At 41.5% G+C, this 23,615-nt stretch overlaps 2 protein-coding genes across 2 annotated transcripts; both read right to left on the bottom strand. All coding sequences in view use genetic code 11, as the record gives it.

Moving 5' to 3' along the window:
* Window position 1: 1 nt before the first annotated feature.
* Window positions 2–9,568, bottom strand: EGR_05707 (hypothetical protein; the record flags this gene model as incomplete). Its single annotated transcript, XM_024494956.1, has 6 exons — window positions 2–224; window positions 2,273–2,352; window positions 2,565–2,627; window positions 7,868–7,986; window positions 8,018–8,079; window positions 9,444–9,568. The coding sequence occupies 6 exons, from the start codon at window positions 9,566–9,568 to the stop codon at window positions 2–4; spliced, it is 672 nt and encodes a 223-aa protein (XP_024350652.1).
* Window positions 9,569–19,220: 9,652 nt separating this feature from the next.
* On the bottom strand, window positions 19,221–23,335 carry EGR_05706 (hypothetical protein; the record flags this gene model as incomplete). The annotated part of the gene is made up of 3 exons (XM_024494955.1): window positions 19,221–19,299; window positions 22,440–22,533; window positions 23,179–23,335. 3 exons carry the CDS (start codon window positions 23,333–23,335, stop codon window positions 19,221–19,223), a joined length of 330 nt encoding a protein of 109 aa, XP_024350651.1.
* Window positions 23,336–23,615: the final 280 nt, after the last annotated feature.

The raw sequence follows: 23,615 nt of genomic DNA, 5'->3' as shown, positions 1-23,615 counted from the left end.
ATCAACTCTGGAGAAAAGGGAAATTTTGAGCGATTTTGGATTCTTGACCATTTGTCCCCTTAGGGTATGGAGGCGCCCATAGAAGTTCCTTTCCCCGTTTATGTGACATTACGGTTAAATGACAGATACTAGGGTTGTCATTTACATACGTTCCGAGGGCTGAGAAGCCTAGACCACCTTTAAAAACTGAAGCAGACTGAACTAGTCCAGTCCTTTTCAAATACCTTTAGGGAGGATGGAATGGCAGGCGCAATGAACGCCGTGTGATGACGAAGAAAGCTATAAGGTCTAGGGGTTACTTGTTTGAGTAGAGAGGTCCCTCAAAGACGTCCATGCACCTGTCTGTCTATGACAGTCTCAGTACTGCATTACAGTTGTCTTCCCAGGAATCAGCTAGTTCGCAAAAAGCTCAATCCAAGGTGAGTGACTGTCCCAAAATCTGTGTTGAGTGGGTAGAGTCCTTGAATCCTTCCTGAAGAACATTTCCAGCCTTTTCCTTCTAACACACAAAAATCAAGTCCACACTGAGTATAAGGAATGTGGTGGCAGGAAATCTCTCGTGTGACCAAATGCGGGTGCACCACTTCGAAGAGTGTCTTCAAGGTACCATCAAATCTTTCTCACCGAGAAGAAACTAATAGATGTATTTTACACTCCTTCAAAGTGACAAAACCGCCACCGCGCCGGAAGGACTCTGTAAGAACTTGCGCGGACAGGCGTCCTGTCGACACGCCCTCCACGCTTGTTGATGCACATCACACTGGTCCCTTAATCCACCTCCTAATTACTGCAGCAAAAAATCAGACACTTCTTCGTTTGACTTCAACAAAAAAATGTGCAAATTTTGCCGATGAAACTGGAATTAAGCATTTCCTTTTCATACGTCTCAGTCGGTTATTTGCAAAAGTTGACGACTAAGTGAGAGCTCATCGAGGGCTACACAAAATGGATACCCAAGTTAATGACTAAGCCAGCGATTGACAGAATCTAGGCTGCAAGATAATTGCTCTATCCGCAGGGTTTTGCCAATTATCCCCTAGCAAAAATAATTTTCCCCATTAAGTAATAAAATGAGACTTCAAAAGTGAGAAGTCCGAAACTGCTTATGCTTTGATTTGACGCCTTATCAAATCGTGATACCTCTTGCCCCTAAGTTTACCTCTTCTTGAAGGCGCCTGTTAGTTGTCACTTAGCGCCGTGGTTAACCTCACTGACGACAAGGAAGAAAGGTGGAAGACTACCGGTGTGACCCCATGATACCGCTAGGAGGTGGATCTACAAATTGGGGAGCGTCAGGACCCCGCTGGCTCAAACGCTCATTGACAACGAATATATAGGGCAGTTGTAATGTTTTCTACACAAACGGCAGTAGTCTTGGTTGGACGCCTCTCCACTTAAGCCGAGGAGTAATTGCGCCTTTATTACGTGGACACATTGGCAGAATCATCCGCCCCCGGATAATAAAGCAGGGAATGAGAAGACGAAACTCAAGTGGAACATGCAGATCTTGTCAGCCTTTTAAGGAGATGGAATTCACTTTGAATAGAGTATATCAACAAATCCTTGAACTAGCCGAGCTTGCACTTTTTACCTACACAGAGGCACCATCCTAGCATTAACAGTCAGGCCTTGGAATATATCAGACGTCTATCAACCTTTCGACAAAAGTGGAGAAAAAAGATATTCTTCGAGCGTCCTTTTGGAGGACCTGCTTTCAAATCCTTGCAGCAGAATTCCACAAGGTTTGCTGAATGCATGGTTAGAGGGAGGATAAATCCACTAATGCTCTTGAGAAGAACCCAGATGACCGTGATTTGGATCTGGTGCCCAGAAATTGGTCGGTTTAGCAGATCTCTCTTTTACATAAATTAATCTTTACAACAACTTGTCTACTATATTACGTGATTACTAGGTGCTGAAAAAACCTTCTAAAGGATGTGTTATCGCCAGCAAAAGTAGGATAGGATTTTCTCACACAGTCATCATCAATCCTGTTCCTGCAACCACTCTATTCCTCACCTTCCAGATATGAAGAGGCAGAGGATGTTCAGATACAGAAATAGATTTCTCTTTTTTTCTTTTCTCACCTCCGCATTGTTTTTTTTGTTCTTAGCTTTATATTAATGCGCCTGGATGTAAGAAAACCGGATCACCTTTGTTTGGAGGTTTCAGGCTCCGCTGCACATCCAGGACGAGGCTGAGTGCTTACAGAAGCTGGAAATATAAGTTGGATAAATCAAAGGCCGACAGTAGGTTTCCTGGAAAAAATTACCTTACACATTTTGGTGGTCCTAATAAATATTTAACAAGGAGATGAGTAAATGCTTCTTCACACACATACACACGGCTAGCCTGAAAAACAAGAAGACACAGAAGTTAGTTATTTAGCTACCCTTATAAACTCTTCAGCTATAAGTTGTAATCTTTAAGGAGGAAAAAGTCTTAAATTTTTCCTTTGAAAGTATAGAAGAGAGGAGTGAAAAAAGGAAAGGTGTGGCAGTTGTCTATTTTGGGCGGCGCATTTCGCCTTTCAATTTCGGAAGAAATGTAAAAAGTGAATTTACCAGATCCTTGTGGTTCTGACATAAAATATTTGAAAAAATTATTTTGTGAAAATAATTGCAACTCTTTAGAGCACAAAAATAATTTTAGAGGAGGAGACACATCGACTGAATGGATGTACTAAAGGCTTGTCTGAGCCACCACCTTTGAGGTGACAGGTGGGTAGACTATAACAACCCTAGAACAGACCAGACGTCATCAAGTTCCAAGGCGGAGGGGTAGGCAAACTTTAAAACTCGTTGAATTCCTCCCCCCTCCCTTCTCAATTTACACAATGAAAGATTCCCCCCTCTAGCGAATTTTCCCGACCCAACGAGGCAAATCCGAGGGTAGAAGGGCGAAGCAGGCGAAGCACTACAGGAAAACAGAGTTAATGCCTCTCAGTTTAAATCAACTAGTCAAAGTGGCCAAAATTGTTTTATGTTTGGACTAGACCATCAAAATAAGTACTCAAGGACTTTTATAATCTTTAATAGCAGATATAAGGCAAATTTTTAGCAGAGACTTTTATGCTCTGCTAATTTTATGGGAGTCCCCTTTTTATTATGAAAAGCGAATGTAAGTAATTTAATACCATTTTCTTTGTGAATCTTATGAATTTATTAAGAATGAAGTTGTTGCAAAGCAGATTACGCATATGCTACTTAAACACAATTCAGCAACCAATTTAGCAAAAGGGAATGATTTCAGTCGAGGTGTTTTCTTTTGGTATTATGCTTAGAACACAAAAATTTTTTACAGTTTTGGGAGAAAAACGGTAGAATAGGAAGGATAAACAATAATGTAGGGAAAACAAATGGCATACATATCTAAGGGACATTCACTCATCCTATATTTATGAGTCGTTTTCAAAAGGCGATTCCAGAATTAAAGTGTTCATCCGATTCATCTCCAGACTAATTCCTTTATTTAAGCGAGTTAGGTTCGGAATTTTTGGACACACACAAAATCACGAAGTAAAATCAAGGCTGCCAAGTTTAGAGTTGCAGAAAGCGATGAGGCCGTGGTGAGAGACAGATATGTTGTGGGCTAGTCCCTTCCATACACCGTTAAAATAGATGCTAGAGGGGGCAACAGTCGTGTAAAATTAAGCTACCTATGCCACAGTGAGCAAAGACGCCCTGATGTGTACGGAATATACCAAGCGCAGTGCTGTGGTGGTGATACCCCTCAAAAGGTGTTGACGTTTCAAAGGTGGCCGACTGTACTGCTCTACGTCTGTGTGACAGTGACTCTCTCCAACGTGAGGATTCTTAGCATTGTCAGCCTCAGTGGTCACAGTAACTTCTTTCCATGAACCAATACTTATTCAGCATGTGGACTGCTTGCTCACCATGGCAATGCACCAGAGACAGGGAATATCACACAAAAATTCGCGAACTTTCGCCCCTTCAAAAAGTTACACACTACTGCATGCGAGAGGATAATTTTAGCCGTACTGACAAGATGTTTTTAGGTGTCTTTAAAATCCTGTGGTCAATGTGCAAACGCATCGGCAAGAAGGAACCATGTCCACCCCACAAAATATCGCTATATTATGCCTTTGGGAAACTCACGGTCCCGACTTGACTTAAGATTTCCCTCGATGCTTAAATTTCATTATTTAAATTCACACAAGTAAAGTAGAAAGGAGCCTTTGAATAGGTTATCTACGCCCATTTCAGTCACCATGACGTTGGGCGTGTGCTGATTGTTATCCAATCCCTCTGGGCAAATAATAATGCCCCTTCATGAATACTGAGATGACATCTTTGAGTCTTTGGGAATGATCTGACCCATAAATATACACTTGGATATATTTGTCCTTCTGTTGTGGGTTGATATTTTAACCATAAGGGAGCTTCAGTCTCCGCTCTGCCTGGCGTGACCTTCGGGCCAGTCTGGTAGACCCTCAGTTCTGTTAAGCGTTAGTAAGCAGCATGTTTCCCCCACAGCTACTATGGGCTGTTGCGACCTCAACGAAGGCTCGACAGGACGCTATGCCTGATTTAGAGCTTCGTGCAAGGCAATTTAAGGAAAGGGAAAAGAGAAGCTACTAAAAGCTTCCAAACAACTATATGTCTCCCACTTTTCCCTCATCACTAACCGGATGACGCTGTATATTTTTGCCTATTCTCAAATTTTTGAGTCACTATAGCAACGAAAAACAAAGCGTCGTGTCAGTGGCTTTTCCTTTTTCAAAAATGTCTCTCATTCAAGTAATATTTAATTTGTGGGGCGGTCCTTCTCTCTTTTCCAATGTTACTTTGTTTTTTCCCCATTAAGGTCGCAACGACAATGTCTTATTTAAAGGAGGCCTACAATGCACCTCCTTTATATGCCGTTGCCATAGCACAGGATTTTTTCCATGGGGTTTAGTTGGACGCATTTCTTGTCATGCGGATCATCTGTCGATATGCTACTTTAAAGTAAATGAGTAGGTAGCAGTGACTTCACGGCTAATTTAAGATTTATATACAAAATTTTAATATCCGTTTTTAAAAAGACAATAATTTTCGCATGTCTGTACAAAGAAATTTGGCATGATGTTCCTGTCAAAAATTAGGGTGATAGCAAAGGCGCTTTATTTATTGAAACAGAGACCACTGCCATTTAGTTAAGGCAAAGGTTTACTGCAACTTCCATCGCTTTTGAATTGGCCCGTTTATGGAAGTAAAGAGAAAAACAAAGCTTAGCGGGACCCATTTCTGACTTGTTTCTGTTGCCAAGTCGTCAAAACAGGGCATCATCACCCCTCCTTTCCTTCGCTGTCTCCCATCCTCCCATCCATCTTGCCTTGTCCTCTGATTCCCCACTCGGTCCAGAATGTTTTTCAAGAAGATAGATCTTACCCTGTTACTGTCAGACCTTCAGCAGCTCTGTATATGGTACATCGAAGGCAAGTTCCTCAGGAGAAGAGGTACTGCATGACTTAGAAGTCAGATGTTGGAGAATGATCAACGGGTTACCCGTTTACTTAATGCCGTAAATCAGTCTCTACCTCCCATCACAGGTCAGCCAGCTAAGCAGTCGCTCATTCAACAAACAACTTAGAGCGCTAAGTGTGCAAACAAAAAAAGGCAAAAAAACGGGTTTTTAGGATTTGAATCGTGTTGTCTACCATCTGTCAATGGGTTTGTGGGTGGGAGCCACTTCTGCCACGCCCTCACCAGTTGAATTTTCCCCTCCTCCCCTCACTGTTAAATATCATTACTAGCGCGGAGGTCTTTGTGACGGAAAAGGAAAGGCGGATCCTTTTTGAAAATGATATGCTAGCATTGGATTGATGGTTTAGATTATTCAATTAGACCGCCTCTAGACGGTGGACTTCACGACCGCACCTCCTTCAACCGCGATTCTAGGAAAGCTTCTACAGTGGCAAGTCTCCAGTGGTGCGAGCGGTCTGCATAAAAGGAAGGTAGTGAAGAGCACCACCGAGAATGTACAAATTTTTAAAGGGAATCTATAAAATTTATTTTGTATGAGTTCACTACTTCGATACTACCTGAACTAAATCCAATGTTCATGCTTACAACATCTAAATTTATGGATCAGATACACTAGGTCGCGGTTTCTTAAGACCCCTCATGTGGCAGGAAAGCATCCACGGATGGTAGGAGGTACACCGAGGTGAGTAGTGTCAGGTTAGACCCCATCAAGTGGATTGTCAGTACTTTATGCTGTAAGCTCGGTGATCAAGCCAATCGACTGACGCTTAAAGGGTGAAGGGACTTCACCCAAATGGGATGGTGGAACTGCCTGCAACGCATACAACACGATGTGCTAGGATCGTCTTCCCCACTTTCAAAGACGTTGGAAGGAACGAGGACCGAAAATCGGAACAAGGTGCCAAGAGTTCGGACAGATCGTGGCAAATAGGGAGCATCAAACTGGTCAATGCAGTACCAAAGTTAGCAATTCTCCCTGGTACGTTGTTAAGGCTGGAATTGGAAGTCTTCGAGTTTCTGAGTGACCACGGAGAGCTTCGAGAAACACGCTCTGTGGTGCTGAGGTTTTGGTACTGTTTAGCGAATTTTGATGCCTTTGTCGGATAATTTCTATGGTAAAATATAAAATGCTGTTTCTTCCCTCCTTGTACTAGAAGCTTGAGTGCAGATCTCAAAGTGTGACACCACAGACGACAGCTTGAGACATTAACAATTCGACTGCTTGAAGGAGCAAGGATGTGGTAACCTCAGTGCAGAATCTGTTCTGATAGAAAAATTTAGCCGCGAAAGTGACCACTGTGTGGGAGGTCTAGGCCACATGGATCTCCCTGTTTCCACATTGTAGCTGCTGCACTGGTTTTGTGGGAACATCGTACCTGCTAGTCCTTCTGACTGACCTGACTGACTCAAGCGCCATGGAATTGTGCAGACTTAAGGTGGAAGCACGTCTGCTATTCCGCAAAGTTTTGATCATTTGAAGGTACAACTTGACTGCTTCTTTGTCCACAAGGGATGATTATTCGCCTATCTTCCATGCAAGTTAAAAAGGCCAAAGTTGTACCTTTAAACCTTCTAACAAAGATATAATTGCGTGGATCCTTTGTTCCTTTTCCCTTGACACTACAGCACTCCCTCGATATATCCCTTTAAATCATGGGTTTGTGGCTTTCATTTGCAGGCAGTAATGTAAAAAATAGACAATAAGATGTCGCAAAAAATGATTAAGGAAACCAAGTATTTTGGAAAAAGACTAGTTTTCCTATTAAATAGACCTCTCGTAGTTAAAATTTTAAATCAAACAGACGATGTGGAACCCTGAAAAAATGTATCCAGCTTCGTATGGGCAAATTGATCTCCCCAGCAGTGAGCCGAGCTTGTGGTGAAAGCAGACACTTCTACTCGAAGGTGGGATTTAGAGGTGGTGAGGGTAAGAGATAGTTATTTAATAAAAGTGAAAGATTAGATGGATTTAAGCAGTATCCACAGGCAGTGCACCATTTCAGGACTTGTTTGGCCTGCCCTCCCTAGGCAACACAAGAGGTCACGCAAATTCCCACTTTGTCTCCGATTTAACGAAACAAAGCCTAAGCCGCATTTTTCGGATATAGCAACAGTCCGGCGTGATAGCGGAGTGCTTAATGGCAACGAGATAACTACAAAGTCCCGTCTGCTGCCAATTCAGAAGACATGGTTAAACTTCGAAGTAAAATCGCTGCCAATCGCTCCTCCTCAGACTAACCACAAGGCATTAGAAGGGATCTGGGGCAGCTATGAAGAATAGAAAAATAGACTTGCTCTGGGCAGCATGTACATCTACTTGGATAGACCAAGTTTCGCCTGCCTTTTCCGGCTCACCCAGAGATCAACTGCAATCTTACTATTAGATTGAGCGATTTAGCCCTGTTATTGTCAGTGGAAAGTTGTGGAGCCCATCTTATTAAAAACAAAGGATGCTTTATAAAAAAGAATGTAAGTATTTTGGATAACTTTTGAGGTCCTTTGTGCCATCAAATAAGAAAGTGACTTACTGAAAATTGACTCATAAAAAACCAAGTGCAAACGACAAAGAAATGTTATTAAAAAGGTCTTTCTGGAGACATGACATTGATAACCAGAAGAAATTAGGACCTAGTCAACGCAAGCACTTCCTCTAACCTTCCAAAAAAACTTGGTGCCTCTGTTTGAAGATCGCGTTGTGCTTCTCTCCCTTTTTCCCCTAAGAAGCCGTATAATGCGAACTTATGTTAGATTTTTGTAGTAATGACACTCTGGCTTGGCACTTATTGAAAAGACTAAAGATCGTAGATCACTTCTTCTTTCCCTCATTATCTACATCGTACTTTCCATCTTCGTGGATTAGGGAGCGTCTGGAGTATTGTAAACGACCTGTAGGTAGGACCAATTAAAAACCGATTAGGGAAAATTTTGAGGATAGGAATGGCACCAATGAAGTAGTCTACCAGATATGGGGGTAAACTACTTGGCACCTCATAAAACATTCGTGTCAATAGACCTGCCGCCAAACCGACTTTTATCGCTGTAGAATAATGGTTATATCGGATGTCCCATTGCTAAATGTGTTTTACCCTCTAAAAATTCTGCCAAAATTAATTAGCATAGTTTCGAGATAAAATTGAATATTAAATTAGCCATTTATAGTGTAAAAAAAGGATTAATAACAATTCGGGAATATTAGCATCGCACATAATACTGAAAAAAAATAAGTAAGTGCAAACCACGTTCAGGTGCTCGTCTGTAGAGCCGCACAGGGAAGGAGAGTAAGGTATCGAGACAGGGAAGGGAGAGCTAATCCACACAGAAGGGAAAATGCATGTGTCTTCGTGCCGGAAAGTGAATTAGCTAGGAGTGAGGGAAGTGATAGAAGAGAGAAAAAATTTTCACTACAAATAAACTATATAATAGATAGGGAGTAGGTGGTCTACAAACCTCACAAATATTTATAGGAAAGCCTCTTCAGGACGGGGTTAATATTGGATGATGTGTGGGACACCACATTTCCATACCTGATCGCATTGAAATATGATGAACTCTCTCCCCCTGCACGACGCTAGAACAGATGGATGAATGCTTAAGAATAAAGTGCTATGGGGCAATTTAAGACGCAAAACTTGCCAAATTTAGCTTTTCATTGCCATTAGGGTTGGGTTAAGTAGAATACAAGGAGACCCTTTGAAGTGGTATACAAATTTGGTTATTTAGGACTGACTCAGTGATTCCACCTGAACTTGGAATGACCCTGTCTACCCTCAATTATTTCATAATCTTCTCCTCTGAGCAAGCCATAGGAAACAAATAAAGTGGGTTAATCATGTAAAGAAGGACAAGGATCTTTCTTCTTCTATCCTCAGGATACTGTATTGCCGAAGGGCATCCACCTAATTGATACTTTCAATGTAATTTATGGACTCTGTGAGAGTCTCTAGTTATTTTGACATGTTTTGGCCTAAAAGCAAACAAAACTGCAAAATAATGCCACTTTTGTTCATTTTGAGCAACTTGAGTTGTGAAAATAGACCAAATGGTAGTCTGTCAGTGGTTGTTAAAGTGGGTGCCAACATGTTACCAGCATAGCTCGTCCCACCTTTCAAGTTGGGGCTCGACCACTTTGTGATCGGGACTTGTCTGTGCCGCTAGATGACATGAGGCACTTAATTCTTTTTTTGTCTTTAACCCTTTGCCGACCTTTCTGGATTGTCGGCATGACCTCTGTGAACACCGTTTGCTTTCACTTTTACAGTGAAATCACAAATCTGGCGGGTTAGGGGTTGAGAACATTCTGTACGAATACTCCTCCCATTGTCTAAATCATGCGCCCTCTAATCATAAATCACGCATTTTCGAAACCTTAGATCCTATCTCACTCTCTACGCCTTTTTGCGAATATGTGTTTAGACAAATTTGATAGGCATTTAGTCTAATTTAATTTTAAGCAATTGGGAAAAAAATTCTCTTTGATTAAAAATATCAGCATTTATGGTGCATCCAAGTGACCGGAAATGAGGGAAGTATTTCGGTTTTACGGATGACCTCATTTGCCACCTAGAATTTATGGAATTTCGTAATCACGAAGTGTTAAGTACGATTAATTACTCTCCAAAGCAAGTTGATGGAAGGATTGATAAGTTTCATTTTCCTTTGGTAAACAGAAAAATCACCTGATAACATTAAAAACCCCTTGTCATCTATTAACACCTGTTCATCACATATTTTCTAAATAAAACATTTTTTATTTCGTTCAATTTTACACAAAAAATCACTTATTTGTACAACCTTACGCAGGCAGTAGTTTATAGAATTGGGGGAGGAGAGCCAAAGAGACTGTGATGTTGTTCAAAGCAAAACTTCATGCCAGTTCAAAAAAACTCCTGTCAGAGAACAAAATTCTCTCTAATTTTGGTAAGTCACTATCATAAAAAAGGAAAAGCAATTGTGAAAATCGGAGTGATTTGGTAGGAGTTATCTAGGGTAAGTTGATGGAAAATGTGTCCACCAATGAATAGAAACGTCTATTCTCCTCATTTACGAAATTTAATGAAAGATTTTAGATTGCAAATTTGAAGGGTTCCGTAGTTGCAAAAATTTAAATATCTCTGAACATCCAAACTTGTAAGAAAAATCGCGCCCAAGTGCATAAATGAAAAAATAAATAAAGCAAGTACGATTGTGTTATCAAAATAAATCTGGACACTTAGTAGCAAAATACCTAGATTTGAATGATTAATGTGACCAGGAGTTTGTTTTTATCAACCAATTAGCTGCGTCCAGTGCAAATCGCGGTTTAAACACTTGACGCCGGCTTCTTATGACAAGAAGTATGGAATCAACAAAGGAATAAAACCGTGGTTTATGGAAGAATATGGGTACTAAGCCAAAGGACAAAAACGTACCCGAAAGTGCAAGAGTACTCTCTTCCTTGCTGTTCCGCTGCAAAATATGTGTAAAGGTATAATTTTTGGCCTACCTTGTTAGAGTAAACACGGTATGCTGAGGCGAAACTACACGAAACGGTTTGACTGTTTACGCCAACGACGCATCTTACCGATTCGTCCGCTCGGTCCAATCAGAAGTCGGTGTTTTTTGCAAACACTCTCCTTACTAACATTCTCACAACTTTGGCCTTAAATGGTTTAAAATTGGCAAATTTTGCCCCCCCCCCCCCTGCTCCAAACGAATTTATTTGTCATTGATTGGGTACTCCATTCGGCGGCCCAGTAAACACCACATTAGTGCTCGTTATGGTTGATGAGTAATTATTTCGTTAGTTATTTAACTACCCTATTTCCGATCACTCAGCCAGATAGTTTTTATGATATTCAAATTTTATGGTAAATAGGATTAGAGAAGCCGGACTTGTGCAGATGCCAACAGAGACGTCAAAGTAGCAAGCCACTTTGCCTAAAATTCGCCCTAAATGGGCGAGTTAACTGAAGTTTGTCGAAGAGATGTGTTGAACTGTGCGCATTCGAAGCTTCATCAATTCCTTTCTTAACTAAAGAAAGAGAGGGTCGTAATTTGTTTAATTTCTTCCCTGCTGTGCCAGGATGTTTGATAAAATCTCGACTTTATGAGGTCTGGTAATTTGTGGTAAAGCACACCAGTAGAGTCAAACGAGACACATATCTAGTCCCTTTTTAATTCAAAATCACAAGTGGATGGGTATATTACTAAAGGCTTCGGAAGCTTATCCATCTGCCGGGTCGTCAAGCCGTCCAGGTAATGGTTTGATAATTAGTCCTTGAGATCACACTAACGGGATTGGTACAAGATGACATGATGTGCCTTCTTTTAAAAAAAGATAAATCTTAAGCAATTTTAGGAACCATTCAGAACTACTTCATTGGTTTAGGCAATCAAGTTCCCAAATAAGGCACAAAACTAACGCAAATTTCGCTGCTTTTGTCTCATGTTCATGGCCTAACAGCCTACTCATTTTCGTCTGCCCTTGTCTAGTGCCAAAGTTCAGTGATAATCACCTAAAAGAATACTAACGGAAGAAATACGGCTAGTGCGGGTGAGGACGAGACAGTGGCAACCTCATTCTCATTTGAAAGCACACGTCTTTTCGTGCTTGGATTTTAGGTGGTGTTTGGTTTCAAATCGAGCCTTTGGTGAGTGAACAACTTTCAGTGATTAATTTCGCCCCTAGTCCACCACAGCATGCTATTCTGAAACTGCAATTATGCGTGCCCAAGGAGAGTGAGATGGACATTGAATGAATTTCTTGAGAATGACCAGTGGCACAGGTGTCTGCTCGACGGACTTCAGGATACAACTCGCACTCCTCATAGCAATCCAGTCTGTCAGCGAAAAACCGAAGAATACATTGCTTTCGTTCCTCGAACTCAAAGCGAGTCGACTTACTAGTCCACTTTCAGAGGCAGTTGGCAGTCAATACAGATATTCAAATGTTTTTTATACCTATTTGAGGGTCAAAAAGCAACCTTGAATAATCTCTAAGGCTGGAAATAAGTATACCACTGGCTCTGTCATTGCTCCAAAGAGAATCACTGGGAAAGAGTAGTCCATCCACCTTCAAACAAAACGAACTTTTCACTGTTTAATTTAATTATTCAGTCATTGAAGGCGTGTAGCATGTTCTACCAAGTAAACGTACCCTTTCATGCCCTCATGTGTCCACAGGGGTAGCCCTAGTCGAACTCCTCCCTAACTTGATAAAAATCTCACGAGTTTATTGGGCCATGTGTATTAAAAGAGAATTAGCAAAAAGTGTAAAAGTTTTAACCCTCAAAAAGCATCGAAAAGCCTCCAACTTTAGGTGTGGATAAATAACTAATCGCCGCTGCTGCCGCCGCAGCCGAGAGATGAGATTGCGGTGATAAGACACCTCGATGCAGTGCAAAATCAAGCTAATTTGTGAAAATAGTGGAAGAAGCATCTTTAAATACACTGCAGCATTCCCAAGTATCACTTTAGGAGGGATTTCAGCTGATTAAACTGTGTCCTTCCATCAGCCAACGAGGTGAGGGGTGGAACAAAAGGTCTACACTGGGGGACTTCATGACACCGCGATGACTAACCAGGCAAAGTATCAAAATGCGTCTTTTTTATGACAATGTCCTCTTTAGGCCTCCCTCCACCGCTTTGGCCATCATGAGCTCCCTTGCGAATTATGCTTGATCATGGGATAGCAATGAGGGCTACGTTATGCACCGCCGCATCCATTTCATCTAGGAGCAAATGGCGTGACTTTTTGGTATCCCATCGTCTGAAAAAAGAGGAATTTTACTAGGCAAATGGAGCTAAACACTGGATAGTTTTCTTGCAGCCTACTTACCTACAGTCGGATTATATCCCAAAAGCAATGTGAAGAGTGTCGTGTCCTCGGACAGGCATGAATCACTGCGTTTACGACTTTACAACCGCCTTCGTTAGTGAGTGCTTCTAAGTTCACCTTTTCACAACAGACCTCTTCCCTCTGTGACATCTAGGTGTGAGCCTTAGTCAAAATAAACAAGGAGAGGATTTGCTTGCCCTAATCATCGATGCATCATTCTGAGCTATCCCATTGAAAGGAGACCCGGCATTAGCTTAGGGGGTGTGACACCGAGGCAGTGGCCGAACAGCGGAGGGAGAAGCGCCCTCACCGCAAGGGCCGTAAATATCCAGGTCTCTGGAGAATAACAAGCCTCTGTGTATGTACCTTTAGATTGTCAACTTTTCCACAAATTGTGTATAATACTTGTTGGTCGGGTTTTGACATTTTTCGTTTAATTAAGTTTAGAAATATGCAATCGTGCGTGAGGAGGTGAATATTGTAAATTTTTGAACACTTTGGGGATGATTAAACGTAATGTCTTAAAAACAGCCTAATTCAGCTTGAAAAGTTTATCCTCAGTCTAATAGCCATGTCGAAGCCATTCTGCTTGGTTCGCCAAAAGATTTTAATGCGCTCTCTTTGGAATCAGGATGAAAAAGACCTCCGCCGATCTCAAAAGCATCAAATCTGTGGAAAGAACACCAGATATCGGTCAGCAATGAACTTACTGCACGCCATTCGCCTTTCAAAGGTAACCACCCCCTGACTTTCACTTTAATTCCAGAAAAAAAGAAAGTATATTGCCTTTTTTCACTTTTTCTGTTAGATTTAAGGCATAGCCCTCTCTGTCAAGCCTATTCAACAGCTTGGCCATTTGCCCTTTTGATGAGATCCTCCACAGATTTACTCGCTAACTAAGTTTCTGACCATGATGGGGCACCTACCCTGGCGTAGTTTCACTTGACTAATACCAGTCAACTGGAAGGAAGTCCATAAAAGGCGCCGTACGACGGTGGTAGAGGAAGTTGACGAGACTGGTTCCAGACCCTTGTGATTTCCGCTGCACGGCTACATCCAAGCAGCTTAATACCCGAAGATGCAACACTACTTTAAAAGCAAAATGCTTACTCTCCAAGCACTAAGTAAAAACTAATGTCCCGAACTTACTCAAGGCATAATTTGTGTTCCAATTTAGAGAGAAACAAAATTTTGAGAAAAAGGCAAGTCTTCCTGGGTCTGGAAGTAACCTTAGAAACGAGATCGAATGGCTAACTCATCGAACATCAAAAGGTTCACATCTTTTATGGAAAGGCCAGGGGAAGGCGTTGAAGTCAAGGTGTTTGTGCGTCGTCGGGTCAAAGGTCATTGTGTATGGAAAAGGACAATAGTCTTTCAATTTGGTGATAAAAAATTGCTACCATTTCCTCCATTCTTTTTTCAAAATAGTAAAAAAGCGGGAAAAAATGGGTAATTTCAGCTTACCGCTTTTTTTCATCAAAAATGATACAAATTTTGAACACTTCATTTACTCTCTCCCTTGTCTTTGTTGGTATAATTTGAGATCCGTGTTTCTTTTTTCTATCATTTAGCAAAGAACGGCGGTCATCATTGAAACGACTCCTGTGTTTAAGACCTTTCCATGCCCGTCTGTCTGAAGGACCGTCAAATGTTACGGGTCAAAAGGCAATTTAATAAGACTGAAAATACAAGCAAAGTTTTGTTTTTTTTGCCTGATCTTAAGATGCGTCCCTCCTTTTTAAAATGGTTAGGACCTTTGTGCTCTGGCTTAGCCACTAGGCTTACCGAGACCGTGAATATTGTTGGAATGGATTCAAGGTCGTCAGTGGTGTAGCTTTGCATTCGAGTTCGGGGCTGCAGAATCTTTTTCTCAGTTTTGCATCAAATCCTTGTTTGCCGTTCAAACAATCCAGCACATGGGCACCCTTCCAAGGTCTGCATTGCATTCCGACTTGTGGATATCTGTGATCTACTGCGGGTGGAATACAAGACGATTACAGCTTAGGTTTATTCACTTGCCGCTGCTTGACTCAAGGGCACACAAAAGAAAGCTTCTTGATGAGGGATAGCAAGGACTAGTAAAATCAGGTGGACGGAAGACTCTTCTCTTGCGAGATCTGTCACATGTACCATAGTATTTTTTCTGGTGGCAATTGCCGTCACTTTATCACGTAATCTCACGCAAAATTGACACCAGGAGAGTGAAACAATCGAGATGTAAGCTGGCAGGTGGCCAGGTTTTTACTTTGCTCCCAAAAGACACACGTTCACTTTGTCAGGAAAATACCCACCAAGTCCACTTTTTTGGTCATCAAAAACCGTCCACGCTTCTTCTAGTTGCGTTTTAGGCAGTCTCTTTTCTAATTTGTTTAATCCCGGAGGCAAATTTGATGGTTTGGTGGTTCTATTTGAGTTTGAAAGAGGGATTCACTACTTCAATCTGTCATTTTGATAAATTTCACTTCACTTTGTCAGCAAGCGAGTTGACAGGTGATCTACCATTCCCCTACCCACCACCAAATTGGTTGAACCCAAGAGGGGTTGTTTGACTGCCAGTTAGATGGTGGATATTGCAGTCGTTAACTAAGGACATTTATACTTAATGACTGCCTTTTATTAATGCAGTTAGTTCATACCTTTCTCCCAAAAATACCCGATAGGATGTAGGCGAACGCTTTAAACTGTTAACAATATCCACCTCAGAGGAGAACGAACCACCCCGGTCCAATAAGTTGCTTCGATGGCCGAATGTGACATCAGGAATTTGCCCTAACCTTCCAAATTGGCTGAGTTGAGCAAAAATGGTCAAAGTAATCTGCTCGCCTTGTTTACAACACAAGGTGAGAAACTGCGCTTGGAGAGGTAAATTAAAGCCGTCATATATGTGTGACGCTAGCTGCGGACGCTTATTCTCGGAGAGCCTTTCAGTCCCTTCTATCGCAATCATCATTTTTGTGTCCTAACATTTTAGTTGTTTTGCTGAAGATTTTAAAAACCTGTGATACAGCATCTTTTTTCAAAGTACAACACTTCTCATCTCCTTGGGGAGAGTTCGGGCCATATAATGTGGAAAAGATGTTAATCATTTAAGAAATTTTTTCTCCTTTCTAAAGACAATCCTTTGTTATTGTATTTAAAATAATTCTAAATATATAAGTCAAGCACTTTAGAGGATGACAGGCAATGTAAATTTGCTTTCCCTTGTAGCCGTTACTCCATCCAATTCGTGACGTGTATAGCTGGAAGTTTAAGCGGGCATTACGATAACTCTCGAGAAGTTCAATTACTCAAATAAATTTATGAATTGAACTTCAGCATTTTTTTTGTATTTTTTCATGCCTTCTAGTTCAGCACTCGGATACTACCTTACTTAAATTTGAACGTTTACTTAAGTAGTATGAAACTTCAACTTTATTTCCGTGTGTAAATTTTGCTGTGAATCTTATATACCACTCTACTAAATGGCAATAGTTTTAAATCTGCCTTTCCTTTTTTGCTTTCTGTCGGGTTAGTGACGTTTCGCCCTGGGGGTTAGAGTAAACACTCATGTTCTGCTGTGTATGCAGCTATTACTTCCGAGAGACCAGTGATGTTTTTAAGGACCAAAAAATAGCAAATGGTAATCAATTGCATTTTGATACCTTGCCTACTCTTTTTTTCCTTGCGTTAATGCAGGGGCAAAATATATTTTAGATCTTTCTAATGAGTCCAATTTGAAAAAGAGTCGACCGGCTACTTTTATATCAAGTAGTATTTGTTTGGGTGCATGAATATATGTTTAAAGATATCATTTTAAAACATACAATTCAGTGTGATGAGTTGAAAACTCTTGATTTTGCAAAAGGTGCCCACTTTTTTTTACACACTTTTGCCTGTTTTCATTTAGAGACGAGAAAACGTCAACATTGACGGATATGCTGATACAGTCCAAACATCTAGGGCGAGGGGCTGCTTCACCTCCTTCTAGGTCAAGCGCAGGACTCAGTTTTGGTATTTAGCACTCGCTATTTTTAACTGTGCTAATCATTGCTATAGATAAATCTTTTTGGAATTTCAGGACGGGTTATGTTCCAATTAGCCCAGATCTGAATCAGGCGTTTACCACGATGATTGAGTGGTCACAGGAATGGCTGCTGTACGATGACCTAGCGCCCAAATAGGTCAAGCTTGTTGCTGAGAGACGTACTTTAGACCTTGCAAATGGTGCATCATTCACATGCGTTGCTGCTAAGGGGCTGAGAGTTCCTGCATTACGCCGTATTTGAAGTCACCTGTCAATGGAAGTAGACCACCGCCATTCAGAGTTGTATGCCTTCGTTCACCAACAAGCTTTGCGGAGCACTACAGGATCTGGCATGCACGTGTGTAGGTACTACCGTGTCTGTCAGCCACCGTTCACTTGCATCGACCGTGTGCAGACTAGTTCGCACAGCGCTATCCGCCAAGTATCGGTTTGATCTGAACGCCTTTCCTGTCCTCAGTTGAGGTGATGAATATCGTCACTTTAAAGAAGAATGATTAAAAGCAATCAAAAAGAGAAAATTTTTTAAAAAATAAAATTATGAGTAGATCAGAGTCATCCACCAAATTGTTTCAGGGTCCAGTTCCGGCTGGAAAATCATGCAAATGTAGAAGAAATACAAATGGAAGAGGCTGAATCTTCCCTAGGTCCTTTTGGCCAATATTAATGCCTCTATTTCCTTTATAAATCCGCTTTTTTTAATGCCAATTGAAAGACAGGGAAAATGCAAAAGGCATTGCCAGAAATTGTGGGAAAGTTTTTTTCAACCTGCAAGAAGGCCACTTCTATTTCACCTCTTTCCTAACCCAATTTTTGGGTCGGGTTGATGGTAAGTGCCATTGAGTCTTCATTTTAGACGCTAAGAAGATTCCGTTGGTAAATTCCCGCGTTCTTGATGGCTGCGCCTACACATTTTATCCACCAACACGGCCATCAACGTGGCATCAAATTACCCTGTCAATGTCAACAAGTGTTTCTTCATTATCAAGAAAAGGGATCTTCTCTAGCCTGCGACATGTCCATTCGGTGATTTCTGTCGGCATTGCAGGCGTCAGGGTCGTGTGAGAACCATACAATCGCTTAAATGGGCTCAGGTGGTGGAGCTGTTCTTTGCGATTCCTTCCCATCGAATGAGCAGCTGCCAGGTGGTCGACAGAGACCACGCAATCCCAACACCATGACATCAAGGTGGTTGAAGAGGACATTGAAGAGCCGTGCGGGTGAAGGTGTGGTCTTTAATAAATGTCATGCTGGTATAAACAACGGACAAAACTTGCGACTAAGCACTTGTAGGCCTAACATTGAGGACCCATAAACTATCCAGAGTAAACTACCTCCCTTGATGGCTCCACATGAAGTGCCAATCTATCCATCGTATCATAGCTTTCACCTTTGGCTCTAACTGTATAATGTGCCGATGACAAGGTCTTCGATTGTTCCAGAACAAAAAGTGCAACTAATCTTTTTATTTGTATAACAGGAGGTGATTTTTGCACTCTATGCTAAGCTGCTCCACCGGCTCAGTTACCAACTTGGCGTGATGGGGTTCCATTTATTCACAAGTGTTTATTAGTTTTTCACTTTGCCCATCGGTTTCAGCAATCTGAATTGAGAAAAGAGGTCACAAAAGGACATCCTGGACTGCAATAATGTGAGTGTTCGAAGTTTTATGGGGAAAATGAAGTTTGTCGTCACCTCCTCCTCCTCAGGGACCGAAGAGGAGGCGCGTCCGATCTGCCTGCTTATCACCCAAAAAGCGTAGTCAAACAAACATCAACCGCACCTTGCTAATAAAGGGTTGTCTTCATTTAAAACTTTAAAATAAGATATTGTTCTTAAAAAACTGGTTAGGATATCATTAACACCTTTTTTATGATTCGATATGGTCGGTATCTTAAGGAAACGCTCTTCCCTTGACGTCGTGCTCTTTAACTTCAACTGTAGCGTTTTTTAAAAAACATGTATTTTTTAACCTAAAATTTGAAAAAACTAACAAAGAAGCTTTCTTTAAGTGATCACTACAAAGTGGAACTCATAAATCTTTCATAGCGCCAGTCAGTGTTGAGTGGTACCATTCGGGGCTAGAACGTGAAGAAGAGCATCCAGTAATGTTTAACGCATGTAATGGGTTAAATTATTTGTACCAAAGACAATGGGAAGAAAAACGTTAGCGGTGGAAGCGAAACAAATGGCTTTCATCCACATGCATTAACAAGCAGCACACTATCAATGGTTGTCAATCAACGAAGGCTATCAATTTGCTATGCATCACATCTTTCATATACCCTACAAAACGTGTTGTCCACTTTCCATTCTTTGTTAACTGATTAGATGAGAAGAAATAGTACCTTTAATTCATTAGGTGAGCAAACACAGCAGTGGCTGTCTCCAAACGACCCATTCCTTATTCACCCCACTCTTCTAGGGTATGCACCACTTCATCCCCGCAAGACTTCCCTCGCTGTCTGCGCGTCTGTGGTGAAGGTCAAACAGTTACAGGTGAGATTTACCTGCTTGAAACACTTCATACTCAACTGTTATGCATGAATAGTGTACGAGCACGGACGTAGAGGCCTAACGCTCACCGTCATCTATTTCTGATCCCTATCAGAAGACCCAAGAAAGCGAATACTTTTAAGTGGAGGTTAGGAGTGACTTTCGGTGTACAGTATGAACATCGCTAGAGTACATAAGCTTCCCGAAACTATGATATTAATGTCTTTTCTAATGAACCTAAAGGTGAGGAGGAGCTGTAATGCCCATAAGGTGCATACTAGTAAAGCATAAGTGAAGAAGTCGAGCGTAGAAAATACAAATGCTGCTAAAGTATTAGGAAAAAAGACGCGAGAAGATGGAAGTCACATTTCAAAGAGAGCCTTTTTTCTGATGATGAAAGCGCTCTGGGCATTTATACCGCCTATAAACTTACTCTTGAGGAAGGAGGGTACATAGTAGTTCTCTGATAAGGTTTTTTCAAGCTTTTGTTACCTTTACTGACATCTTACAACCACAGGGTTACACATGAAATAGAAAAAAGTAGGTAGATGGTAAACACGAGACAGAAAAGGCGTAACCACCATACACATGCGCACATGCCTCTCCCTCGGCTTACTCACACGGTCGGTAACAAAGACTCATGATTCTGTGGTTAGTTGGCTTGGGAAATCAAAACAGACTGCCCGTGTGTTCACACGTATATACCGCACTTTACAACCATTTCTAAGTGAAAACGTCGCAAACCAACTGTCTACTCTGCCCACTGTAAACGACTCAGTGGCTAAATCAAGTAAGTAGCTTGCCTTGGCGCGACAACGACCAGTGGCAATATCGCACTTAAGAGTATGAATACATAAATAACTAATTTATTTCATTGCAGGTCAACACGCAAGCACGCAGTCCTCCAACCTAGGTTCCCTTTGAACTATGGCGCAGAAGGTATTTCATCTTCCATTGAGCCGCCCTAGGCATGTCAGTTCCTCTGTCACTGCCTGCAGGCGGCTTAATAAATGGAAAGCAAGTCAGGTCAAAATGGCTCCCCCAGCTTCATTTTTTATGAATGACTGCCAACGATTAGTAATGAGAAGACATTATTGCGTGTACATTGCTTCTAGTCATTTCCGATGACATGACAATGTTTGACTCTCGGAGGTATTGTACTGCGGGTATAGATTCCACTTGTAGGGGATGAATTGTGTATAAAAGAGGAAAAAATACAAAGAAAATCTTAGGAATCACATTTTTACGGTTTTAGGAACCATCTCGGTGTTGCGGTGTTCTGCACATCAGCTCATCAAGACTCATGCATTTTTGGCATCTTCAAGGCAGACCAAGGAAGCTGTTTCATAAATTTTTGCAGAAAATTTCAGAAAATTTGAGAAATCGGAGCAGTTTTTTTTCATAAGAAAGTCAAAGTTTGATCCCTAAATCACTAATGGATGGAATAATCGTGTACTTTCAACAGGAAATTTTTTCCAAATAAACAGAAGACAATTAAGTTGTTGTCTGAGTCCCACTTCTTTTTTAAGATTGTTCGCTACACCGAAATGCAATGAAACTTTGGCGGTATTCTTAGGTTAAAATGAACTGGGGAGGAATGATAAACGAAATCACACAGTTGGCATTTACTTGTACAAAAGCGCATTTAGACAAATCTCTTGGCCGCTTTAAAATATATGCAACACGTCCCCTTTTTGGTATCTGAAGGGTTTTTTAGATAACGACTTACAATTGCTTACTTTTGCAAAATGAATTTAACGCCCGTTGAAGCAGTCAGAGCATTTGTTGAGTCTGAGCTCAACATTTCTCGCCAACGGAGTGATCATTTCGTATGATCCTGGGTTTTTACGCCCGTGAGTCTTCGAAACCCCATCCTAAGCTTACTCAGCAGGATTACAATTAATAAAGAAATAAGGTCAAACGACTTGATTGACCAACGAGTTACGGTCACTACCTACACCCCTGAGGGCTAGAGACCAAAGTCTGTCCAGGTGCAAGTCGACGCGTTTGTCAAAGGTTTTAGTTGAGTGCAGCTGGGGTTACTGGCTGACCGTTACTTTTGGAGTTTCAACCAGCACGTAGAGAGGATGCAATTGTTTGGTATGGTCCGATCAGAAATGACTGAGGGAGGGTACGACTCTGAAGAATGTCCGGTTGTCAGCAATCAATTAAGGCCTCTCAAAGATCGAAAAGTAACACCTTCAAGGCATTAAAGGTACCTTTAGCAAGTTCCTGCTTCTATTAAAAGCTGCACTTCTCTCAAATAAAAATACTTTACCTCCTCATTTATTAATAACATCTGTGGATGCTTGAATTCTGCAGATAAGAGAGTGGAGAGAGAGAAGAGAAACTTGACCATGGAATAAAGCCTAGTCAAGTTAGTCCTCCCTCAAGGAAAGTATCTTTTCCTCCGCTCCATTTGCTTCTTCTTCCATTCGATACACATTCAAGTCACTCAATTCTTGTTTTCTTTTTCTCCCAAATTTTATTTTTTCATGTCTGTAATTGGTATTTCTACCAGCTACAACTTCGAAATCGCCGTTTTAACGCCATTCACCACAGTTTAATCAAACATTGATATTGTGGACTGGCTAATTAAGCCAGTTAACTTGATTACTTATTCATGGGGAAAAAAAATTTGGTTGGCATTTTTATTTTTTTCCAAATGAAAATCCGCAGTAGACCAGACTGCACCTTCCATTCGAATAAACCTTTAATTTATAAACTTGACTGCATGGCCTCCTCACCCTCCTCAATTTCAACCAGTATCGTAACGTCACGGTGACCCATCCACGCTGACAGACACTCACTTGTTCGGTGTACTAAAGTGTATTACATCTTCAGGAGTAACTTAGACCCTCAAGTCTGTTTGGAGTCATGGTCCCGAAGTTAAAAAGAGGTCGTCAACCGTAAATATCCCCATCTGCGGAGACTCACAACACATTGCCCATTGAAATTGTGTTCACTTTTTGGCAGACGCGGTCCTTGTTCTACTCACTGCCCAATGTCAAAACGAGGAAGTCATCCTTAAGAAGCTCCTTATGGTGTTCATGGGCACATGGGTGCATACTATGGTCCAAAGATGCACTGCTCCCTCCTCCTCAGGATGCTTTCAAGGCGATGGACAAATATTGGCCAGCTTTTGGTGCCCCTCTCTAGGCAATACTTCCTGTGCAGTTCACCTCACGGAGAAATGCGGTGCTCGGAAGTCGCGAGCGGGTTTCAAGACACCACTTAATAGGCATTCCTTGTTCCGTATTCATTTCTCCCTTACTACTGAAAAAGGAAAGAAGGCTGGTTACTTGTGATCTACTTAGAGGCTGGTGGGGTAAATGGAGACCACTTGTAAAGCATACCAAACAAATAAGACTGCTGAACGAATTCTTTTACAAATAAATAGCGGATCAAATTATTCAAAGAAGCAATTTTTTTACCATAGTTGCTTAATTTTACAGAAGCAAACAACCTTGCACCAAGCCTATCCAAAAGCCCTACCAACTTCCTTTCCGTCATGAGTCGTAAATGGAATGCGAAATCAAGTGGATTATAAACTGTGGTTTATGTGTGTGCGTGCGAGCACTTTTCATCCAACACACACACAGAAATAAAGACTTCAACGCAAATCCATCAATTACCGACAAATGAGAGGAGGTTGGAAGTTGACGTGTGCTCCAAGTCTTCTGACTGGCCGCTGGTGGCACGAGACGGCCCCACCGGTGGTGGTGGTGGTGGTGGTGGTGGTGGTGGTGGTGGTGGTGGTGGTGGTGGTGGTGGTGGTGGTGGTGGTGGTGGT

The sequence above is a fragment of the Echinococcus granulosus genome (genome assembly GCF_000524195.1).
Source record: "Echinococcus granulosus chromosome Unknown EG_S00044, whole genome shotgun sequence".
Lineage (NCBI taxonomy): Eukaryota > Metazoa > Platyhelminthes > Cestoda > Cyclophyllidea > Taeniidae > Echinococcus > Echinococcus granulosus.
This window is presented reverse-complemented; position numbering and strand designations above follow the sequence as displayed.